This window comes from Triturus cristatus, chromosome 2_2, assembly GCF_964204655.1.
Source record: "Triturus cristatus chromosome 2_2, aTriCri1.1, whole genome shotgun sequence".
Classification (NCBI taxonomy): Eukaryota; Metazoa; Chordata; class Amphibia; order Caudata; family Salamandridae; genus Triturus; species Triturus cristatus.
In genome coordinates, this window is record NC_140582.1 from 330624094 (window position 1) to 330648713 (window position 24620).

Below are 24620 nucleotides of genomic sequence, written 5' to 3' on the forward strand. Positions count from 1 at the left end.
GGTGCCCGTGGCTCATGACGGCGTGGTTCCGTCAAGGGCACACAAGGGGTTAAACCCTTAACGTTCCATGATGTAACACGGAATGGAACAGCAAAGAGAGACATCTGACAGCATCATGCTTGTTATTGCAGAAAAAATAACTTGAAAAAACTGAGAAAATGTAAACGAAGTGATGAAGGGGAGATGGCAGAAGGAGAAAAAGCGAAGAGGGAAAAAAGGAAAGAAAAGAAAGAACCATTAAGAGAATGATACTGAGTACAAGAAGAGGAAGGGACAAGGAGGGGAAGAGAGAGGAGAGGAAAGAGAAAAAGGTAAGAGATCAGTTGTAGAGAGAAGGACAGAGACAAAAACCAACAAAAAGACAGTACACATTCGAGACGAACGACTGAGAAACATACTTACGGAACGAAAAACTCAAAAACAAAGATGGGGCGACGGCGCCGGGAGACAGCGACGACAACATCCAGAGCATACAGACAGACCTCAAATACCATGGGTCCAAAAATGCACTGTATAAAAAAGATAGCATGGTACATCAGGGAGGAGGAAGGAAATGTCTGTAGAAGCAAAGGAGATATGCAATTAAAGGAAAAGACGTGTCACAGGGAAATAAGAAAATACTAACTACAATTGAACTATACTACACTTCACAACACCACAGAGGGGATACATAAGAGTAAAACAACTCTCGGAAGAAGAGACAGTCATGGCTTTACAACATGGACACTAGCGGAGAGACAACAAAATCATAACCCAACGAATTCCAATAGGGAGGAGCAGGACTCGTCAACCAGGTCTGGATACATCCATAACGTCTGGGCCATGTCGTTGGAGAAATGCCTGTAAGGCCGCAGGATCTTCATACGTGGTTGTTCTGTCCTTATAGGTGACCTTGAAGAGACAAGGATGTAGTAGACCATATCTGGCATTTAGGGCCCGCAACTGAGGCCGCATGTCCAAAAATTTCTTCCTACGATCCGCAGTAGCCTTGGAGACATCTTGTGATAGATAGAGGCGATGTCCTTCCCACATAATTTGTTTCTTGAGCTTGGCGGCTGAGAGGACCTGTAAGAGGTCAGTGAATTGTAGGAATAGCATGATGACACCTCTGGGTTTACTAGCACTCCTCGGGCCAAGGCGATGAGCTCTTTGAATATTAACGGAGGTTAAAGTTGGAGCATCTAAAATCTTGGCCAGAAAGGATTGGAAGAAGACGGTGGGGTTTGACCCTTCTGTAAGTTCTGGAAGACCATAGAGGTGTAGATTATTCCTACGATTCCTGTTTTTCCAAATCCTCCGTCTGGCGTTTAAGTAGAAGTATCTCCTTCTTCATTGACGGAATGTGGGAACAAGTAGATTGCAAAGAGTCTGTGTAGGATTCCAAGGACTGAACACGTGACTCCAAAGATGACCATTTTTCTTGCATGGCCTGCATGTTCTTTGTGGTAGCCTCCATAAAGGGTTTGAACGCACAAAGCTCTTCCAGAATTAGATCCATGGAAGCGGATGAGGAGTTACTCCCTGGGGATGGTGGGTCCTTCTTCAAGCGTTTAGAGGAAGCTAGAGAGGATGACAGCTTTTCTTTGTTGCGCGCTTTTGGAATGGCTCCCCGTATTGGATCTATTTTTGGTGTTGTGGCGTCCACCATGTCTCGAGGAGGAGAATCTGAATCCGAGTCCACAGGTAGTTGAGAAGGAGTAGCCAACTTTAAATTCCGGAGTTTCCCCATGAAGATTCGTGCAGAAATCAACGGTTACTGTTTCGGGGAACGACAAACAAAGTTTCTGAGGATGCACAATATGCTCGCGGAGCGAGCCTGTAGTCAGTCACAGATCAAAAAGCCTATGAACGCAAGTTGTCGTGCCGTTTCCGGGAACTTACTCTGACGCAGCCTCTCTCATCGGGCATTGACCACGTCCCCTCAAACTCGGAATGATATAGTAACACAGGTAACAGGCACATATGTCATCTTCTGCAAGTTCCAACTACATTCACAATAACATTCCTTCAGGTGTCAGTGAAAGACAAGAAGTGCGCACCATATATCAAGAAAAAATTCCTTCAGTCTACTTACACCTTCTGTTGAAATTATCTGAAATCTTATTGTTACTTCTTCTCCCCATCTGCGATAATCCACGGAATAAACTGCAAATCTTTAAAGATTGGGAGGCAGACTGAAGCTTACAAAAAGTCTGTGAGGTTGGCTGCATCAGAATAATATTACTTTTAAGGAGTAGGTGCAATTGGATATAAAAGACGTTTTCCCCCACAAAAGGAACAAAGTGAAACAATCCACTGAAACAATGCCATTCCTTGTTATGAAATTATTGTTCTTTACATGTTTGAAGCAGTTGGACACTAGATGACAGCACAGACTTATTGAGCAGAAAAAAAACGAGCAAAAATCATGTTTGTGAGGGCTTGTTCAAACAATACAAGCTTCACGGGGAAGTCAATGCTTATTGTGTGGAAGATGACCAGAGAGGAAGCATTTCATTGTGGCAGCGAGCAGAAGTTCCAGGCAACTAAGGAGAGTGTCCGCGATGCAAGGAGAGCTCCGTGAGGGCAATGCGCGATAAAATTCCTGTCAGCGCGCAGCACGAAATGGCGGCCGTTACTGTGACGGAACCGCTCAGGTAAACAAATAATGATAGCGGCCCTTACATGACGGTTCCGCCGGCTGACAGCACTTCATTAGGTGCAGCTCCTCTTCCGCCAGACGAGACGCGTAGTTGGAGGTCCGTGTAGGCGGTCAACACCGCGTTAGGACAGTCGTTCTCCCCCGCAACCAGGGAGAGCTAAGGGACGTCCGCCATCTTCTACGGGCGCAAGCCACGCCCCCCAATGTAGGTGTTCTGAGCAGGCATGGAATAAAGTCTGCTTGTTCAAAATACCCTATTTGGAGAACAAAGAGAAACATTTTTGCAGGGTAAGTATAAACTCGTCATTGTACTCACTTAATACATTTGTGATGTCTAACATGCATTTATTTTGTCCTGTTCCACGTGGTAGACAAGTATAATGCTCTGGGTTGATATTCGTACTAAGAGAATGAATCATTTTATTATACATTAGTCTTGAAAAAGTAGGCCTAGGCTTGATAAAATAATATTGTTTTTCTTTTTTGCTTTGTAGCTGTACGCTATTCCTTGGTTTCTCACTATGTTTACACGTGAGTAATGTTATATTCTTTTCATCTCCCTCTCTACTAATTTTTGCTGTCATGCCTCTGTAGCTGGAACCCATTTGCATCGTCTGTAATGATTACCATAACAAAAACAGAGCATTGTGAGCCAGAATACGTTTGTGCTTGCATGCTCTGCATATCTTTTATAGTGCTGCTTTTCTTGCAAATGGGATTAAACGGGGCCCCTATGGAAAATCTAATTGTACTCGCTTCAGCAATGCTGTTAAATTTAAGAATATTTTACGTGTATTTATTTTCTGAAGCTCCAAATTACATTATGGCATTATGATGGTGTGGTTATTTACTGCTTGACTAAATGTGTAGATCATGTTTTTTTTTAACTCATTTGTAGTACATGATCTTTAAAATACCTACAAAATTACAACCTTTGAACTGCAAAAATATGATACACGGCACTAAGGAGGGATAAAGGCACGTTAATCTAAAAAATCTGATATAGACATCTAGTAGCAGATTCCTTACCTTTGAATTTCCCAGGTGCCAGACTGGATCCAGAAAATGTTTCTTTGAGCAATACCCCTGGAAGGTGGTGCCGGTCGGCTCTGCGCGACATCGTCAGCTTCATCCCTTTCACCTATATAGGCATTACCTCAGCGCGCTGATGGCAGTCTTTTCTTTCCGAGCCAGTCAAGGGGTGCTCCGTGAAGAGAGCTACCCTCTATCACTTTTTGACAGGCTTTTTTCCACTTTTGTCAACCTCTTTTTGGTGTGTAGGTTTTTCCTCATGTCTAGGAAGACTTCTGGGTTCAAACCGTGAGGCGTCTGTCACCACGACAAGTCGGTGAGGGACCGGCACCTGGTTTGCCTGTGGTGGCTAGAGCGTGACCACGACTTGAAGTTGTGCCCCAACTGCCAGGCCATGGCTTTGATGGAGCGGTCCCTAAAGCTAGTTGCAGCCTGGTAGTCAGCACTATGTTGCATGACTCCTAGGAGATGTCGTTCATGGCTCCGGTCGAGAGGATGGTCCGGGCGCCGCTCCAGGAGTCATAAGCCTTCTTCATCCCACTTCAAATCATCAGGACACTCCAGTAAGAGGCACAAGAAGAACAAGAAGTCGAAGCGTGCTTCAACTTCTCCCCATCTGTTAGTCGATGTGACTGAGGAGTCTCGGCGTTCTGGGTCCCATTTTTCGGAACCTGCACCTGGGTCATCCCCGTGCCTCCCCGATATTCTAGGGAACCGTAGCGACCATCACCCAACTTTGACAGTTTTATGAGGCCATGCACCTCATTTTTGGGCGGCCTGACCCTACCGATGCACATTTGGGCTGTGGGGTCAGAGGGGGCTCTGGCCCCGACATCCCCCTATAAATCTGGTAATGGATCTGGTCCGGTGCCGGTCATGCCATTGCGACCTTCCCCTGCGCCAGCCCCCGACGCTGATGCTCCCGGTGCTGCTGATGTCCCCGGTGGCACGGCCCCATTCTGATCCCTGTCGACCCAGAGCCAGTACCGCATCAACCGATGTCAGTACCGGCGCTGACAGAATCTCCAGGTCATAGGTTGTTTCCTGTGCCCTATTCTGAGGGGATAGGGGTGGGGGAAGATTGGGAGGGGTTGCTGGACCAGCCTTATCAGGAAATAGACAGGTATGAGGAACTGGGTGAGGCCAGTGTATTAAACACGTCTCCAGATTCTGCCATGCTTTTTTCCTCTACTGTGGCTATGGTGGAGGGAGCGTCATTTGTCATGTGTTGAGGGCGACTGGGGTCCTGGACCTTGAGCTCCCTTCCGTGGTGGTCAAGAGTAATATCTTGACAGCTGTCCTGCAGCTTGGTGTCTCCTCTTTAGAACCACTGCTGCCCTTTAATGATTACAGATGTCCTACTGGGACCCTGGTCCAAGCCCAGCACAGGGGCTCCTGTGAATAGGACAATTGCCCCAGGCCACCGCCCTGCTCCGGGCGACCAAAGCTTCCTCACTACCCAACCTATCCCAGAAAGCTTGGTGGTCTAAGCCTCTACCTCCCAGGGCGCGTTCCCTTCCGCTCCCCCAGACAGGGAATCCAAGGGGCTGGATAGTTGGGGTAAGAAATGTTTTTGTTCCACCAGCCTTGCATTGCTGTCGGTGAACACAGCATGCTTATTGGGCCATTATTCCCACTCTTTATGGGAAACGGGTGCACAAGTGCTGCCACAGATTCCAGAGGAGGCCCGTGCCATCCTCTCCCAAGAAGTGTCAGACTGGAGGGATGGACCATCCATTGTGGTCTCAACACAACCGACTCGCTGGGGATAGGGCAATTTCATCTAGGGTGACTGTTCGATGCCACGTCGGATTGAGAACTTCTGGCTTTTCGTGGGAAATTAAAGCCTCTCTCATTGACATGCCCTTTGATGGCACTCGTCTGTTCGGAGACATGATGCGGGAGCACTTAAAGGACTCGCGGGCTGTGGCCAAGTCCTTGGGCCTTTCAGTGGCCACACATCCACAGTCTGCATTTCGTGGCTACGGAAGGGACTTTCAGCCGCGCCAACCCAATCCCAGCCATAAGACTGCGCACGTTCCACAACCTTTGTGTGGCTGAGGGTGCGGCTCGTTCCGACTCCATGAGCTGGGCGGGCAGAGGTCGGGTCAGTCCACCCCCCTCTACAGCCTATGCCTCCAACCCCTCCTAGTCTTGCCGGTGGAGATTATGGGCGGTCAGTTGGTGGCAAGATCAGCCATCACCTCCACCACTGGCAGACCATCACATCAGACAGGTGGGTTCTCCAGAAATCCCGAAGGGGATACTCCCTCCCCTTCGAGTCTACCACCCCCCATGCATCCATCTTGCGACCGGCTGATGGAGGATCATCTCACTTTGCTTCAGGAGGAAGTCATGACTCTCTTGGCCAAGGGAGTCATAGAGAGGGTTATGGCACCAGAAGTAGGCTGTGGTTGTTACTCCCGCTATTTTCTGGTCCCAAAAAGATATAAGGGCCTTCATCCTATCCTATCCTAGATCTACAAGTCCTCAACTCTTTCCTCAAAGACCTAAAATTCAGGATACTTACATTAGCTCAGGTCTTGTCTGGCCTGGACCTAGGAGACTGGATGGTAGCACTGGACTTGCAGGATGCCTATTTTCACATTCCCGTCATGTCTGCCCACCGGCGCTACCTGCAGTTTGTGGTAGTCCACAAGCATTTCCAGTTCACCATGTTCCCTTTTGGCCTTACCAGCGCCCCTCAGGTGTTTACCAAGTTGATGATGAGGGTTGCAGCTCATCTGCGCAGATCAGGGGTGTCAGTCTTCCCTTATCTCAACAACTGGCTGTTAAAGGCAGGCTCGCCCCAGGCTGTCGTCTCCCACCTCCAGACTAAGGCTGACCTGCATTCGCTGGGGTTCACTATCAACATGCCAAGGTCACACCTGACTCCCTCTCAAATGCTCACTTTCATTGAAGCTGTTCTGGACAAAGAGCAGTTTCATCTTATCATTCCGAGTTGCTAGTCCACGATATTCAGGCTAGGATACCGATTCGTCAGCCTCTATCCTGGATTTCGGTGAGAATGACTCTGAGGCTGCTGGACCTGATGGCCTCCTGCATCCTGTTAGTGACACATGCCAGATGGCATATGCAAGCTCTTCAGTGGGACCTGAAGTTCCAGTGGCCACAGCATCAGGGGAATCTCCCAGACATGGTCCAGATCTTGGAGGAAACTGCACAAAAAATTCGATGGTGGCTGACAAACCGTCATTTGGTCACAGGCAGACCTCTCTCCCTTCCCCAACCAGATCTCACGGTAACAGATGCGTCACTTTTGGGATGGGGCAACCATCTGGGAGCGGTGGGGATCAGAGGACTCGGTCTCTTTGGAAGGTGGAATCCACATCAACTTGCTGGAGCTCCGAGTGATTTGTTTGACATTGAAACCCTTCCTTCCTTCCATCAAGGGGAAGCTAATACAGGTATTCAGGGGAAGCTAGTACAGGTATTCACGGACAACACCACTGCTATGTGGTACTGCAACAAGCTGGGCGGGGTCATGGACCCTTTGTCAAAAGTCCCTGCATCTCTGGACATGGCTGGAACAGCAGGCCATATACCTGGTGGTTCAACACCTGGCAGGTTTGCTGAACGCCAGGGCGGATGAACTCAGCAGTTGATGCCTAGCGGATCACAAATGGCATCTCCATCCGGAGGTGGCGCAACTTCTCTTTCAGCAGTGGGGAGAGCCTTGGTTAGATCTGTTAGCCTTTCCCGAGAACACGCAATGCCAGCAGTTTTGTGCACTGGAGTTTCCAAGGTGGCTCTTGCTCGGAGACCGTTTTCATCTCTGAGAAGTTGGCCTGATATATGATGTCACTAGTTCTAGTGTACACCTTGTATCAGTCCAAACAACCCTTATGGTGATTGGTTGTAAAGTCAACCTTATAGACCAGCTATCCTAGTGGTAGCATGGACAAGAGCAGTCTTAGGCTAAACTCTGTATGGCATGTGAAGCCAGCTGTTATACCATTTGCAACCCCTTGAATATCAAATGAAAGGACACCACAACAGATATATTATAAAAATAGAATGTATTTATTCTAGTCAAAATACCCTCCGCACTCTTTATGAGATTCGAGGTAAGTACAACACAGTGTTATTTAAGCATACATAAGTCACACAGGTAAGTAATACAGTTAGGCCCTAGGGGCCACGCAAACCATATACTAAGTAAGTGGTATAAGAACCACTGTCACGAACACAGGTTCGGCCTAGGCCTAGGGAATCGCTGGGGCTATACTATCCTACCAGTTACTAGGCAGTGGGAGGCCCACAGGATTCAGGTGCAGAGTGGAAACACTCACGCGTAATGCGTTAAAGTCGATAGAAATAGTAATGTTTAGAATTAAAGAGTTTTAGGACACTTCGGAAGGAACTAGGAGTTAGAGACTTGGAAACTAGACACTAGGATAGTCAATACCCTTGTGAGCACCGGAGTACTCAAGTTACCTAGCCCACGGGCTGCGGGTGCATAGGTGTGAACTTGCGTCGGGTTTCGTCGTCGACTCCTATGGATGCCTGAAGAAAAGATGCTGACAGGCAGTCAGTGAAGAGTGTCCGGTGGATTCCAAGGATGGAATCAAGAAGGAGGATACCTGCAAGCAGAGGGGACAGAGTCTACGTCACCAGCCAGGAGCCGGGAAGGAACCTGGAAGGAACCAGGCGATGTCGTGAAGATGCAGGTGAAGAGGTGAAGCTTGTCGCAGCAGCCACGGGTACCAGGAGACGTCGAGGACGATCAGAACCAGGAGGCTAGCTGTCCCACGAGGGCTCTTGCTGTCGGCGGCGTCGATGTCGAATTCGGACTCAACAAGCCTTGGCAAGCACAACCCACGCAGAATTAAGGATTCGCTTCTGTTGCAGACCAGGAAGGCCTGAGGTGCTTCTCTTTCACAGGGAAGCAAGGGCCAGTCTGGAGGAGCCAAACCAGTGGTGGAAAGTCAAAGGTTCGTCGTCACAAAGGTTACTAGCCAACGGGCAAGCAACCGGACAGACGCGTCGAGCAGGAAAATGCAGCAGGGCCTCACGCGGAACTCGTGAAGTGTGGAGGGCTGATCTTTGGTGCAGATGGTGCTCGGGGTTGGGGCTTCTCAATCCCCAGAACACAACTTCGAGGATGCCTCAGAAGCTGCGCTGGAAGCAAGTAGCCAATTTTTCCAGGTAGCCGGTCCCACGTCTCTCGTCGCCTCCACGGATCTCAGCTTTGCTGTGGATGTGGATCAAGGTCGGAGAAGTCTGGCAGTCAAGGCGCTGGTCGGGCTCTGCAGTCGGTTCCTCGTGGAACTCGGGCAAAGCAAACGGCAGGTCGCTTGATGGTGCCTGTTTGCACAGGGTGGCCACTCCTTGGCCACAAGGGAGATTCTTCAGTCTTCTTCCGTAGTCGAATGTCGAAGGTCCAGAGTTTCTGTTCAAGTTTCAGTTATCAGGATAATCCAAAGTCCTAGGGACTCAGCTCCCACTCTTATACTAATCTGGGGGGCTGGGTTACCTGCTAGGTCCCTCCTATGGGTGGGACCAGGGAGGGGGGTGGTTACACCCCCTTCCCTTTGTCCAGTTTCGCGCCAGGACTGGGGCTGGAGTGCCCCAGCACCGGTTTGAACCGGACTATGCATGGGACACCTTGTGTGCCCCAGGCAGTGTCTCGTTTCATTCATCCCTCCCTGCCCCAATACACTAAGTCCTGTCTAGGGTGGTGCTAGCACCTCCCAAGGCAGGAAACCTATTGTCCAAGCCTCCCTCGCTGGAAGGACTCCCAGAAGCAGGAGGTCAGACTTGTGTCTGTGGCAGCAGCATCCATTTTGTGATGCTGGGGCTCTGGTTAACTTTAACCGGGTAGTAGGTCTTCAACATGTCTTCTCCCTCTAGAAGGGAGGAATACTATCCTCATCGCCAGAAATGGTGTGGGGGTAGTATTCCAAAGTGTTAGACACCTTACACGACATGTTTTGATAAAGCCAAACCATAGTTACCATAACCGCGAGGATTATAAGGCACTTTAAGAGTATATGGTAGGCGATATCATAGAACAGCTATAAGGACATGGTTCCGAAAGCTGCAGACAGGCTCAGCTCATGCTAGAGCACCATCTCACATGTTACCAAGCACTCTGCCTTCAGGATTGTTAAGGCCTGCCATAGGAGTGACTGATAGGTTACCCATGTGTCTATATATTAGGTAGGTATAGGAATACTACACCTAAGCAAGGGGTGATTACACGACCTTGCCCCAGCTGAGTGATCAGCCAGTTGTGTCATAAGGGAAGGCCAGCCAGGGGTGGCATAATACATGCTGCAGCCCCTGATAGGCCTAGGGTACATCTATGCCCTGGGTACCTAAGGTACACTGTACAGGGCCCTAGAAGGTGATCCTTACCAATTGGGTTATGTACCTAAAGTACATAGTATGAATTTAGAGAGAGAACAGCTGGGCTGTGGGTCTGATTAGCAGGCCCACAGCCACATCTAAGTCGAAAACCAGTGAAGCAAAAGCAAAAAGTGGGGGTGAACATAGAAAGCAGACCCAACTCTCCTACAATCTCGAGTGGATCTGAGGCCCCCTGTATGCCTTTCTGACCATACCACTCCTGCCCAGAGTTCACTAGATCAGGAATGACCGGGACCAAGTCATTCTTGTGGCTCAGGACTGGGCACGGAGAGTCTGGTATTCTGAGCTTCTCCAACTGAGCATTGATCCTCTGATCAGGCTGCCACTTCAAAAGGATCTTCTGTCGCAGTTATTCTGGTAGAGCCACCCTGAGATAGAAGTATTCTGACTTCCTGAGATATTCTTCTAAAAACTGTCGGGGGTGCGTGGCCAAGATGGCGGGGTAAATGGACGTGCTGCCTTGAAGCTCCCGCCGGCGGCCGTTTGAAGCACCGGCCCCCGGGCCGTATATGCGCTAGCTGAGCTCGGCCGGGATGTCAGAGTGGGACGCGAGCAGGAGGCCGGCCAGAGTGGCGGTGGGGGCCGGGGGGCTCGCCTCGCGAGCTTTGCTGCGGAGCGGCACTGAAGTGCGGCGCCGGAGTGGAGGCCCGGCGAGGCCTCCTCCGCCGGGGCATAGAGTGATGGTGGCGGCCGTGCCGGCGGAGCAGTTACGGCGGACGCGGATGGGGGTAGCGCTTCCCTAGCCCCCTGAGGCGATCACGACGATCCGGGGATCTGGAGCAGAGCCACCGAGGCGCCGTAAGCAGGAAGTGGCGGCAGCGAGCAGCGGACAGACGCCGCGCGGGCCTCGTGGCAGTCAGGGCGAGGCCTGCGGAGAGGTGGATGTCCCACGGGTGAGGGACATGGCGTCGTGGCGTGCCTGAGGGGGCCCAGCGGTGATGACCGGTGGGACAGAGAGCCGAGCGGTGGCGCGCTGTGGGACGACGTTGGAGCCCTGCGGGCGGAGTGTCGGAGATCGCACCCCACGGCCGATGGGAAGGAGGCCGGGCGACACCAGTGGTGCTGGACAGACCGAGTGTGGCTGATGGCAGCAGACCCTAGAGTCCCCGCACCTTTGCTGGTGAGAGCGGCACAGTCGGTGGGCCTGGAGGCCGGTTCAGCACCGCTTCCAGGTGAGGAACGGAGCCAAAGAGAAAGGGGGGCCGCCGGGCACCCGAACCGGCGGTGATTGACCGCTGCTGGGCCGGAGGAGACCAGCGGACGCGGCCGATAGGTTAGTGGGGGCACCACTTGAGACTCCCTAGACGGCTGGGCAGACATCCGGGCCCCGGCGGGGGGGTGCGACAGCGGAGGCGGCTGGTCCTCAAACCTGCAGCGAAGAAGGTCGCTCATTCAGAAGCTGGCGGGAATGTTGCTGCTTGCCGGAGACTGGGCCTCACCGACTACTGGATGGGCTGGGAGGCCCGAGGGGGATCGGAGGAAGGCTGCGTGGCCTTGCCAGGTGGGGCTAGCTGAGGAGCCTAGGGGCCTCGGGACTGTTTCTGAGCCCGGATCCTCGCACGCAGGGAGCACCGCCAATCGAGCCATCGGGTTGGCTGGTGCGGGATGAGGTTGGACGACGTTCTGGAGTGACCTTGTTGCGAAATGCTCACACCACCCCGGAGGACGGCGGCCCGGCGGGGCTTTGGATTTGGTTGGCCAGGGCACTGAGGGGTGGCCGAAGCATGGAGCGGAGCCGATGAGAACGGAGGTGCGGGGGCCGCACCAGGGACGAACTCCGGAGGTTGCCGCAACACCGGTTGCAGAGGAGGACGGCGAGCTGAGGGCCCAGGGGACAAGCACACAGCCGGACATTGAGGCGCTGTCCAGGGGACCACCAGGCCTCACGGGGTAGAGGCGGAGGGCGCGCGGCAGCGTGGAGGGGAGCCCCCCCCTACTTTGGACCCTGGTGACATTTCAGCTAGTGACGAGTCAGGGATTCTGAGGAGCCGGGGCCCAGGGGTGGTGGAGCTGGCAGTGATCGGCGGGACGTCGGAGGTGGACGGCGGCACGGGTGGAGTGCTGTTCCTCGTCTGTGGCGCCAGCAGCGCAGGGAGGAGCAGAGATCCAGAAGACGGCGTTCGCTGGGGTTCATGTTAGCGTGGCCGGAGGCAAGTTATGGTTCCCCCTAAGGGTCGTAAAGACAAGACCTTGAAGGATTTGTTCGCAAAAGTACAGGTCAGCTCCCCGCCTGACGACATGGCGACAAGTGCGACCCGTCCTCCGCCCGCGCAGGCGGAGGGAGCTGAGCAAATCACAAAGTCCTTCCTGGAATCCATGTTCACAGCCCTGAGAGCGGACATTCAAAACCTACAGAAGGAGTTCACGACGGAGCTTAAAGAAGTTCGCAAAGATGTGGACAGTATCAGGGAGAGGGTTACTTAGTTAGAAGGCAAAAGCGATGGGCGCGAGACGAAACTGGCGGCGCTGCAACAGGAGATTATCTGGATCCATGATCAACAGGTCGACCTCCAGACCCATGTGGAAGACCTGGAAAATCGGTCCCGGCGCCACAACATATGAATAAGGAGAGTGAAGATGACTGATGATTCGAAAGATCTGTTCAACTTTACGAAGGAACTCTTTAATCACAAATTAGATAGACCACCGGAGACGGAACTACGTATCGATCGGGTGCATAGAGTGGGACCTCCGAGACCCCCGTCAGCCTCCCCGTCTGACATTTTGGTGTGAATACAAGATTACCGCACCAAGGAGGACATATTGCGCAGGGCCCGTCAAAAACATCCAGTGGTGTTCCGCGACCATGCGCAAGTCCTTTATCAGGACCTCTCTGCACTCACGCTCCATAAACGTAGACTCTTCAAGCCTATCACGGCGCATCTTCAGCAGCGCAACATTTCGTACAGCTGGGGCCACCCCTTCCGCCTGGTGTTCCGCATCGATAGCACGCTATACCAGTTACGCTCTTTGTCAGAGGCGGCTCATTTGTCAGGGGTGGAGCAAAGGACAACAGGCCCGGGTGGCGCCAGTTGGGACGTCGGCGGCACGCCAAGAAACCAACGGCGGCGGAGATTCTCAGGGGCCGTCAAGCAGCTCTGGAGACTGTCTCCGCGGGTTTGAACAAATCCCCATCCGGCTGATCTCGGCTGAGCTTCCAGACTGTTCGGTTCTCTGCTCCTGATGCCGGCGGGAGGGTGGCCTTCTTATTGTGGTACTCGACCTCACGTCACTGACTCACCATTCACCGGAAGGTGAAGGACACTTGTTTCTGATTTTTCTTGCTCAGATGTTGGGGTTGTTGGGTAGGGTGGGGGGGTTTGGTTAGGGGGGTATAGGGTTCCACGTCCATCGTCGTAAGGAGTTGAAGCGGCCTCATTGGCGCTGGGAACTCGCACCGTTCGCTCAGGGTTCGTTCCACCCTCCAGTGATGGGCTGCCTGACTAGCGATCCCTGGGTTTTCTGGATAACTTGAATGCCCCCGCATACGCTTAAAGTACTAACTCTCAATGTTCGGGGTCTCAATAGCCCAGTAAAACGCAGAGCTGTACTGTCATGCTTAGAGAACTTGCAGGCTGACATCTGTCTCCTCCTGGAGACTCATCTCTTGGCTCAAGATTGTCACCGGCTCCGTTCTCGAAAGTTCCCGACACAGCTCTTCTCCTCTGGCTCCTCTAAGTCTGCGGCGGTGGCAATCCTAGTGGCACAGCGGTTCAGGGGGGAAGTTCTGCAGAAGGAGGCGGAAATCAGAGGTCGGTTATTAGCCTATAGATTTGCGCTCGATGCCTTGACCTTCACCATTGGCTCTATTTACGCCCCTAACGAAGGTCAGGAGCGATTTTTGCAGTCCGCTCTCACGGAGGTTACAGCCACAAGGGATTGCAATATTCTCCTGGGTGGGGATCTGAATCTTGTGTTTGATAACGTTTGCGACAGATCTTCCCAACGCACAAACCAGACCAGCGCGCTTTCGGCGGTGGGACTTGCTCGTCTTCACGATTTGGGATTGTGTGATTTGTGGTGCAGCTTCCATCCGCATAGCCAGGAATTTTCTTATTATTCTCATGCGCACAAGCCTCCTCTTCGGTCAGGGCGATGGCCGCAGGGACTGAGATTGGGGTGGCTTCCCTGTCCGACCATGCGCCGGTGCTTACCACGTTGACCCTACCCCCAGTAGTGCGGCCTGACAGTGTGTGGCGCCTCCGGGATGCTCTGCTACACCGGGACGATGTAGCGCAGATACGACAGTCCATTGATTTTCTCTCGCACAATGCCAACACTGACACAACATTAGCGACGCAATGGGCGGCGCTGAAGGCAGTCCTAAGGGGAGAGTTTATTGCTATCTCGGCTGCTGAAAACTTAGAACGTAAAAGTAAGCAGGATGAACTCACCCGAAAAACTAGGGAACTGGAGCACATCCATCAGAGGACGGGAGCCCCCAGAGTCTGGCGCCAGCTCCGAGCAGTGCGGCAGCAACTAGCGGCTCTCGATCAAGACCAGGCGGAGTTTGCGGCCCTGCGATTGAGACATGCCTACTATACCGGGGGGACAGGTGAGGGCGCCTTCTCGCTCATAAGTTGCGGGAGGTCCAAAAACGTCAGGGGATACGTGAGATTTGTAAAGAGGATGGCGAGCGGGTCACGGAGGACAGGGACATAGCTGAGGCATTCCGAGACTTTTATGCCAAACTGTACGCTGGCTCCCGGTTAACACCTGATAATGGAGCCGCTTTTCTCGATTCAGTAACGCTCCCAACCTTGCCCAAGTCCAAGGCAGACCAGCTGGACCATGATATTCACCCGGAGGAGGTAGTTGCAGCCATCTCCCGGTTGAAACTGGCGAAGGCCCCGGGGCCGGATGGTTTCACTGCTATTTTTTATAAGACGTTCTGCGGTTTGCTAGCACCCGTCCTCACCCAGCTCTTCAATTCCTTCTCGCCGCGGGGGCGATTCCTTCGGACATTTTGGGGGCTTTTGTAGCAGTTATCCCCAAGTCGGGGAAAGACCAGACCCGTTGTGGGGCGTACCGTCCCATCTCGCTGTTAAACATCGATCTTAAGCTGTATACGGGAATTCTGGCCAGTCGACTAGCACCCTGTATGCCTGGTCTTATTGAGCCGGACCAGGCGGGGTTTATCCCAGGGTGTCAAGCACCTGACAACACGAAACGGGTACTGCACCCGGTGGAAAAGGCATCACGCACGACGGGAGAATACTTACTGCTCACGATTGACGCTGAAAAGGCGTTTGATCGCGTTCATTGGCCCTATCTGGAGCAGGTGTTGATACGGTTGGGATTGAGAGAGAAATTTCACACTCATATCTTTAGTTGCTACAGTCTCCCGTCAGCTGCGGTTCGGGTGAACGGAACACGTCCTCCAGCTTTCCTATAGAGCGAGGCATGAGGCAGGGGTGTCTGCTATCGCCACTGCTTTTTGCCGCTTACATGGAACCCCTCGCCCAGAAGATCAGGCAAAATCCAGCGGTTTCTGGGATTAAGTTTGGGGGGTATGTGCACACCATCAGCCTATACGCGGATGATGTGTTGCTGTCCCTATCTAACCCGTGTGAGGCACTGCCGGCCTGCTTGGCGGACTTGGACACCTTCGCGCAGGTCGCTGGGTTCAAGGTGATTGCGGAAAAGTCGTTAGCCCTTGATCTCGCCCTGTCCTCACCCACTCGGGAGTACTTGCGGAGCTCGGTCCCCATTCAGTGGGCAGAGGAATCGGTTCCATATTGGGGATTCAGTTGGCCTCTACGCTTCCAAGGGTGGTGGCTCTCAACTATGCGGCCTTGCGCCGGAAGATTCGTCGGGAACTCGGGCAGTGGAAGTATTACCCTCTCTCTTGGCTGGGCAAAATTGCGGCGGTCAAGATGACCATACTGCCACAGATCCTGTACCTCTTCCGCACCATTCCTCTGTACCCACCTACCGGATGGATACAGCAGACACAATCAGAGCTGGCCCAGTTTATTTGGAATGGGCGAAAGCCGCGCATGAAGCGGTTGTTGTCCACTCTCCCACCTGACAGTGGCGGCCTCAGGATTCCTGATCTCCAGCTCTATTTCCGGGCCACCCAGTTACGTCACCTGGTGAAATGTAGCCGCTGGGAGTCGGAGAAGCACTGGCTGTTTCAGGACCAGGCGGTAGCAGCACGACCCCTGCAGGAAATTCTCTTTCTCCGCAAACAGCATAGACCTCCTAACCTCTACGCTTCCCTCATCACCCGTGTAAGTCTGGAGATGTGGGACCGAGTTAACACACTCCACAAGCTCACTACCTTCCCCTCCCCGCTTACTCCCCTGTTCGATAATCCGGAGTTTGCCCCGGGGATGGATTCTATTGCCTTCGGCAGATGGAAACCGGCCGGATGCCGTTTTCTATACCACATGTACGACGCAGACGGTGTATGCCCGTTTCAGCAATTTAAGCAGGAATTTGGGCTACCTGAAGCGGACCGGCTTCGCTACCTACAGGTCCGACACTTGGCGCTCGCCGAGCAGGTTCGCCCATCTACAGACCGAAGGCTTTCCCGGTATGAACGATGGCTTGTAACGCGCTCATCGGACAAACAGCTTATCACCGATCTGTATAGGATGCTGCAAGGTCGCTTTACACATACTTATAACCTGGGTAGGACGCGATGGGAGGGGGAGTTGGGCAGAACTCTGACACACAAGGAGTGAGAGGGTATTTGCTATAGGGCCAGACATTCAGCCTACTATATGGGACTCACCGACACACTCACAAAGATCGCGACGTACTGGTATTACACCCCGGCGCGTCTGCATGCTATGGACCCGAAGAGGGATAGGTACCCTGACCCATTTGCTCTGGGAGTGTGAACACATCCAGCCCTATTGGTCCCAGGTGTTAGACGAGGTGGACAAGCACTTTCACACAACGATTCCGCGCTTCCCGGCATATATATTGTTGGGCCTTCCAAACCCTCTGACCTACCCGCTTAGGTCGCGTAGGGGGCGACAGATAGCCATAGCACTAGGCTCCGCGACACAGAACATACTTATTCACTGGCACACCCCCATTATTCCAACTTTCACAGGCTGGTTACACAGGTTGTGGCATGTCCTCGGCATGGAAAAGCTTACGCTAACGCAGGCGGGGGAGGGCTCCAAATACGGGGAGCTGTGGAAACCCTTTCTGGCGCTGTTGTCCACGTAATTCAGAGAGGTCACCTGCTGTCGCTACCTGCGCCTGCTGCGCTTATCCGGGGAGTGAATTGAGGGGTGGAGATCGCGACTAGTTGAGCTAATGGGGAGTGAGGCTGATGGAGGTGGAACAAGGGGAGGGGGTGGGTAGAGGTTGGGGGGGTAGGGAGGCGGGGTTTAGAATTTATTGTTTGAGGGCACCCATGTTGGTATTTCTTAAGATGATCTCGGTGGGGGAATCCCAGCCTCGAATACCGTCATAGGTGTAATGGGTTTGGCCACTCATTTTGCATGCAAAGGGTGCTGGTAATTTCTTTGGCGGGTGTTTTTCACGTTGTTTTGAAATATCAATAAAAGATTTAAACCATAAAAACTGTCGGGGGAACTGGGCTTGGGGTATTCTGGAATGCATACAGGAGACACGGCAAAGCCATCCTTTTAAACAAGGCTGCCCTGCCCATAAGAGACAATGGGAGGGTACGCCAGTGACGTACATCGGCTCTAAGCCGATCTATCTGGGCTCGAGGTACTTCTGTAGGAATGTCCCGTGATCCCACGTAATATATATACCCAGGTACCTAAGCCCCTCTCTCACTACCAGGGCCACGCACCCAGCTGGTATTCTAGGCGTAGGACCAGACAACGGGAGTATGCCGATTTAGACCAATTAATGGTGTATCCTTAGTAACTCCCAAAGAGCTTGAAAATATGGAGTACTCTCGCCATCAAATAATATGACCTTGCCAAATAGCGGAGAATGTCGTCCGCATAATGTGAAATTCGCTCCTCTCACCCTCCTGGTGCCTCTATACCCCAAATCATTGGGTCTCTCCAGACCCAGTGCACCAATGGCTCTAGTGCGAGGACAGACAGCAGTGGGGATAAGGGGCAACCCTTTCTTGTGCCTCTCCTCAATTGGAAGGATCTGGACAACACTCCATTAACTCGCACTCTGGCCTGAGGTTTCTTATACAACAGTCTTACCCAACTACAAAAGGTAGGGCTGAAGCCCATCCTGTGAAGTGCCATAAATAGATAGGGCCATTCTATACTGTCGAACGCCATCGATGCGTCTAGCGACATCAGCGCCGTTTGCTGAGCAGCTGGGTTACGTGTCATATGGAGCACTCCGTATAGCCTCCGTTGTTTGTGGTGGGTGCTTCTATTAGGCATGAAGCCCGATTGATCTATTTGTATTATCTCTGAGATGATCGGCACCAGTCTATTCGCCAAAGCGTTGGCCAGTGCCTTCGCCTTCGCCTCCAAACTGATCAGGGAGATTGGACGATAGGAGGCACACTGGTCCGGTGGTTTCCTGGCCTTGTGTATCACAGCAATTGTGGCTGCGCGCTGATACGACGGGAGTTGTCCCTGCTCCCACGCCTCTACCAACATATTTAGTAGTGGTGGTATTATTATAGAAGCCTGACTTTTGTATATTTCAACTGGGAGTCCAATTGGGCCCGCTGCCTTCCCTGAAATAAGGTGCCCTAGGGCTCCTCCCAACTCTCCCTCCGTGAGGTCAGCATCTAATGTGTCACGTGCTACTTCAGTTAGTGTGGGTAGGTAAGTCTCACAGAAGTTCCTCACAATCGCCCTCGGATCTAGTACAGATGGGTGCGGAGAAGACCTCTGCCTTGCTGCCCTCATTGTTTTCAGTACCCTGGCTTTGTCTCTCACTCCCGTCACCCATGATTGTTCCCTATACCGCTTTTCCAGCCACGCTAGGAGTCTAGACGCTTTGTCTCCTACATCATATAGACGATTCTGGGTTGCCAGAGCATATGCTTTTGCTTCACAGTCTCGCTGCTTTAGTGCCAGTCTATGACGCAAGTCGTTAGAGGTGTCAATTGCCGCCTCCAGCTCCATCTTAGTTATCTCGAGCTCCAGAGACCTAATTTGTAACCCCTCTTCCTTCTTTTTGGCCCCAATCAGTGCCTGTGCTTGCCCCCTCAGCACTGTTTTGTAAGCCTCCCTTAGAGTTATGTGTGAATCTACAGTCCCCCTATTTTTCTTATAATATAGTTCTGAGCTGTTCCAGAGTTGGTCTCAGAGTGCCAGATCTTCCAAGGGGTCTGTAAAAGGATGGCAAAGTAAAGGGATGGATGGATAGTGGATGGACAGGTGAACGGATGGCAGATGACATTTTATTTTTTATTTTTTTTATTTTACAGAGTTTTATACAGAGCGAACTTGACCCGAAGGTATCGGGTATCAGAGCGCTTTACATAGCACCAGTTGCGTTACATGAGGACATTAATTTTTGTTAGGCACGGGGAGATTAAGTGATTTGCCCAGAATCACAGGATGTTCAGCGTCATTGCCAAGACTCGAACCCGGTTCCCCAGATTCGAGGTCGACCGCCCTAGCTGTTAGGCCAACTCCTCTCCCAGACATGGCAGATGTCTGTGACGGACTCGCACCTCGTGTGCCTCTGGTGCCTGAAGCACGACCACGACCCTAAGTCGTGCTCCGACTGTCAGGCCATGAATCCCAAGCCCTTGCGGGAGCAGTCCCGAAAGCTTTTGGAGGTCCGGCAGTTGGCTCCGCGTCATTGCCAATCCCACTTGAGAGGAAGGTATTGAGACCGGTTGTGGAGCCGCCACACCTCGTCGCACTCCAAGTCGTCCAAGTCTTCGGGTAAGTTGAAGCACAAGAAGAAGGCGAAGAAGCACCGTCGCTCTTCGCCTTCTCCCCATCGGTCGGCTGATGCTACGAGGGACCCGGAGCGTCGTCGTTCAAAGGCTCTGTCTTTGGTGCCTCCTTCTGGGACGACTCGGCGCCTCCCTCCCTTTCTGGGAGGCGGAGCATCCACTGCCCAGCTTCTTGCATTTTACGAAGCTCTTTACTCCATCTTTGGGCAGCCCAACTCTGCCGGCGCGCCTTCGGGCCCCGCAAAGCCTGTCGGGGGTTCTGGGCCTTCGAAGCTGGCAGCTCCGGCACCGGAGGACCCTTGAGGATCCAGGCCTGGATCCGGATCGACGCTGGCCGACCTTATTTTACCTTCCCCAGCACCGGCCGTGCTCCCGGCTGACGCCGTCCTCATCCCCGAGATGGAGCCGGATCAACGTCGACCGACGTCGAAGCATACGCCGGAGTGTACTTTTGTTCCCCTGTTCATCCCTGGTGTTCCCCATCGCCCAGAAGGTGGTGATGAGGATTGGGAGGGGTCTTCTGACCCTTTAGCAGAGCACTTGAAGAGCCGGACTGGAGAGAGGACCTGGGTGGAGCCAGTGGTCTGGACACTTCTCCTGAACTTGGCATGCTTACTCCCCCTTCCATGGCTACTGAGGAGGGAGCGTCTTATACTGTGATGATGAGAAGGGCAGCTGAGGCCCTGGGCCTGGTGCTCCCTTCGGTGGCAGTCAGGACTAATCTCCTGACGGAGGTGCTTCAACCGGCAGCAACCTCATCTGAGACCCTTTTGCCGTTCAACTAAGTGGCGTCCTTCTGGGTTCCTCGGCCAGAAGTAGGTCGTGGTTGCTATTCCCACTACTTTCTGGTGCCCAAGAAGAACAAAGGCCTGCGTCCTATTCTAGACCTCCGGGCCCTCAACCGCTTCCTCCAGAAGGAGAAGTTTAAAATGCTAACCCTGGCACAGGTCCTGTCTGCCCTCGACCCTGGAGACTGAATGGTGGCGCTGGACTTGCAGGATGCCTATTTTCACATCCCCGTCCTGCCAGCTCACAGACGCTGTCTGCAGTTCACGGTAGGCCACAAGCATTTTCAGTTCACCGTGCTTCCCTTTGGCCTTACCAGCGCCCCTCGGGTGTTCACGAAAGTGATGGCAGTGGTCGATTAGGGGTACCTTTCTGGTGTGAACTTAGTTCGCAGACCCTCCTCCGGGGTTGGTATTGCTGGGGTATCTATTTTAAGGTAAGGAATCTATAACTAACAGTCTCTTTCAGATGAACAAGTTACTTACCTTCGGTAACGATGTATCTGTAAGAGACATATGTTAGTTATAGATTCCTTACCACCCCACCCATCCTTCCCGCTCTGCAAACTGACTTCTAGGGACAGGGACTCTTGCAGGGCCCTAGTTCAGCACACCAGTGGTCAGTGTCTTGCATGGCTCTGCGCTTATGGCGTGGAAAGTCGTGTCAGAACTGACGTCAGCACGCAGCGGCTGTGTCTAAATAGGCACCGCAACATCATCCTGATGACCACGATGCCGAAGACTGATGCAGAGCGGACCGACGCCACCTACCGACGCATAGGGGTACTGCTGAGGAAAAAATTCTCCAGATCCAGTCTGACACCTGGGGGTAATTCTAAAGTAAGGAATCTATAACTAATATATGTCTTTTACAGATACATCATTACCGAAGGTAGGTAACTTGTTCTTCAAGTCCTAGTCTACTGACATTAGGGATCATGAACTCCTCAGCTTACCCATATCATAGCTAACACATGGCATCGTCTACTAACATCATGTTGGCATCATACCCCACTGACGGGATATTGATAATACAGTGTATTGTCATCATTTAACAACAATTAGCAGATGTCTCGCCAATTTAGTGTTAACCTCTAGGTACAGCAGTGTCATACCTTATCACCATATTGTACACACAGTCTACTGACATAAGATTATGTCACTGTTCACCGACCTCAGACAAAATTGATGTTGGGGGATCACTGAGTTCTTGGTCAGTTTTGCAATGCACAGTTGTCATTCACTGTTGTTCTGGTCACTGCTTCATGGTTTCTTTTAGTACAATAGTTGTTTGACAGCAGAGTTCATCCCCTAAGCTCTTAGTGCATGATCAGCATTCGGTTTTAAGTTATTCTTCATTGTCACAGTCCCTGTGCATCATACTCACTGTGGCCACTGTCAGATTCATAAAGGATATTAACATTTTGGCCACCGAACCCAATATTAAAGGACTCTCTGTAAGAGGACAGATCTGAAAGAAACAGTTAGTTATAGATTCCTTACCTTAGAATTTCCCCCAGGCGTCAGACTGGAGCTGGAAAGGTCTTTTTATCAGCAGTACCCCTGTGCGCCGGAAGGTGGCATCAGTTGACTCTGCGTTCATGGTCGCCTGGATGACGTCGCGGTAGCTACATAGACGCTGTCCTCGTGCGCTGGCGCCATTTCTTTATTTTTCCGTGCCAGCAAGCGCAGATCCGGAGAGAGCGGTACCCCAGTCACTTTTTGACTGACTTTTTCTTGACTTTTGTCGACATCGTTTTTCGAGTCTTCGACTCCTGGTACACGAGGGATGCCCGGCTTCAAGACTGATGTCTGTGACGGATCTGCCCCATGTGTGCCTCTACTGCGTAGAGCGCGACCACGATCCCAAGTCGTGCTCCGACTGCCGGACCCTGGCCCCGAAGTCTTTGCTGGAGCGGTCCCGAAAGCTACTCGCGACTCGCCAGTCGGCTCCGCTTCGTTCGAGGTCCCTGTCGCGTAGGAGGTCGAGGACACCATTCTACATCCAAGTCTTTGCATTCGGGGTCAGGTAAGTCGAAGCACAAGAAGAAGTCAAAGAAGCATTATCGCTCTTCGGCTTCTCCCCGTCCATCGGCTGACGCGACGGGGGTGCGGGTGGTGCTCCTCCCACAGCTCCATGTGAGGAGCCTGAAGGGTCGACTCTGGTCCCCCCCCCCCCCCCCCCCCCCCATCCCGGGGCAAGGAGCAACCCCTGCCCAGCTTTGTCAGTTTTACGAAGCGATGCACGCCCGACTCCGCCGGCGTGCCTTCGGGCCCCGCGGCCTCGGCTGGGGGCCCTGTGCCTTCGACGCTGGGGGCTTCGGCACCGCAAGGTCCCCTTGGATCCAGATCGGCGCCGGTCCACCTTGTTACGCCTCCCCTGGTGCCGATTCCACCGGCACCACGTCCGCAGCCGACGTCAGCTGTGTCCCCAGCCAACGTCAACCCCGGTCTCCACCTCGAGGTAGACACGGAGCCGGACAGGCACCGATGGGTACCTTTTTGCCCCTGTTCTACCCTGGCTCTTTGAGACCTGATTGGCAGCCAGAGTCGGGTGAGGAGGACTGGGAGGGGCCTGGGGATCCTTTAACCGAACAGTTAGGTTATGACTCGGACTGGAGAGTGGAACAGGGTCTGGATACCTCTACAGACCTTGGCATGTTGCCTCCTCCTACCGCGGCTACGGAGGAGGGAGCAACATACGCAGTGGTGTTGCGTAGGGCGGCTGAGGCTCTTCACCTCGAGCTACCTACGGTGGCAGTCAGGACTAACCTCCTGACAGAGTTGCTTCAACCGGCAGCGAGCTCTTTGGAGCCCCTGCTACAGTTTAATGAAGCCCTCACGGACGTCCTTTTGGGCACCTGGTCCAGGCCCAACTCAGGGGCTCCTGTGGACACTGCCTGGCCCCAGGTGAACCCACTTTCCTCTCCCAACACCCCACCCCTTAGAGCTTGGTGGTCCAAGCCTCCACGTCCAAAGGCGCATTCCCTAACGCACCACCCGATAGGGAATCCAAAAAGCTGGACCACCTTGGGAAGAAAATGTTTTCTTCCTCCAGCTTGGGACTGCGGTCGGTAAACACAGCATGTCTGTTGGGCCGTTACACCCACTCTGTGTTGGATACTATAGCGCAGGTGCTGCCCCAGTGCCCGGAGGAGGCCCGGGCCGTGCTCTCCCGTGCAGTCGCCGAGGGAAGAGACGCAGCGAAGTTTACCATCTGCTGTGGGCTGGATAACACCAACTCACTAGGCAGGACGATTTCCACGTCGGTAGCCCTTCGACGCTACGCCTTGTTGAGATCAACTGGTTTTTCGGGGGATGTCCTATCCACTCTTATGGACTTGCCCTTTGATGGCTGTCGCCTTTTCGGCGACAAGGCAGACAACGCGCTAAAGCGCTTTAAGGACTCTCAAGCTACGGCCAGGTCCTTGGGCCACACCACCATCCGCCCTGTGCAGTCTGCCTTTCGCCCCTTTCGTGGCTACGGAAGGGGTGCCCTGCCACGTCCCGCCCAGAGCCACAGTCCGGCGCAAGCTGTTCAGCCTTTGTGCGGCTGGGGACGTGGTAACCAGCGCCGTGGTTCTGGGGGCCAGCGGGTGGGCCAGTCCACAACAGCCCCCTCTGCAGCAGCCTCCAAACCCTCCTAGTCTGACCTTTGTGGGCCACCAAACACCAGTGGGTGGCAGGATTCGCCATCACCTCCCCCACTGGCTCACCATCACGTCAGACGTCGAGACTGCCCCTCCATCCATGCCACCTCAGTACCATCGCATGTCGGAGGATCAACTGGCACTTATCCAACAGGAAGCTTCGACACTCTTGGCCAAGGGAGCCATTGAGCGCGTTCCTGTCTCAGAAGTAGGTCGTGGTTGCTATTCCTACTACTTTCTGGTGCCCAAGAAGGACAAAGACCTGCATCCTATCTTGGATCTCAGGAACGTCA

General features: G+C 53.0%; 1 protein-coding gene across 2 annotated transcripts in view; it reads left to right on the forward strand.

Annotated features, from left to right (window-relative positions):
• The window catches only part of TBCK (TBC1 domain containing kinase), a 1508203-nt gene that overhangs the window by 839945 nt on the left and 643638 nt on the right, over positions 1 to 24620 (forward strand). For both annotated transcript variants that reach the window (XM_085641401.1, XM_085641402.1), the window contains exon 21: positions 3136 to 3172. In XM_085641401.1, coding sequence (XP_085497527.1) covers positions 3136 to 3172 — 37 coding nt within the window. The remainder of the gene's footprint in view (positions 1 to 3135; positions 3173 to 24620) is intronic.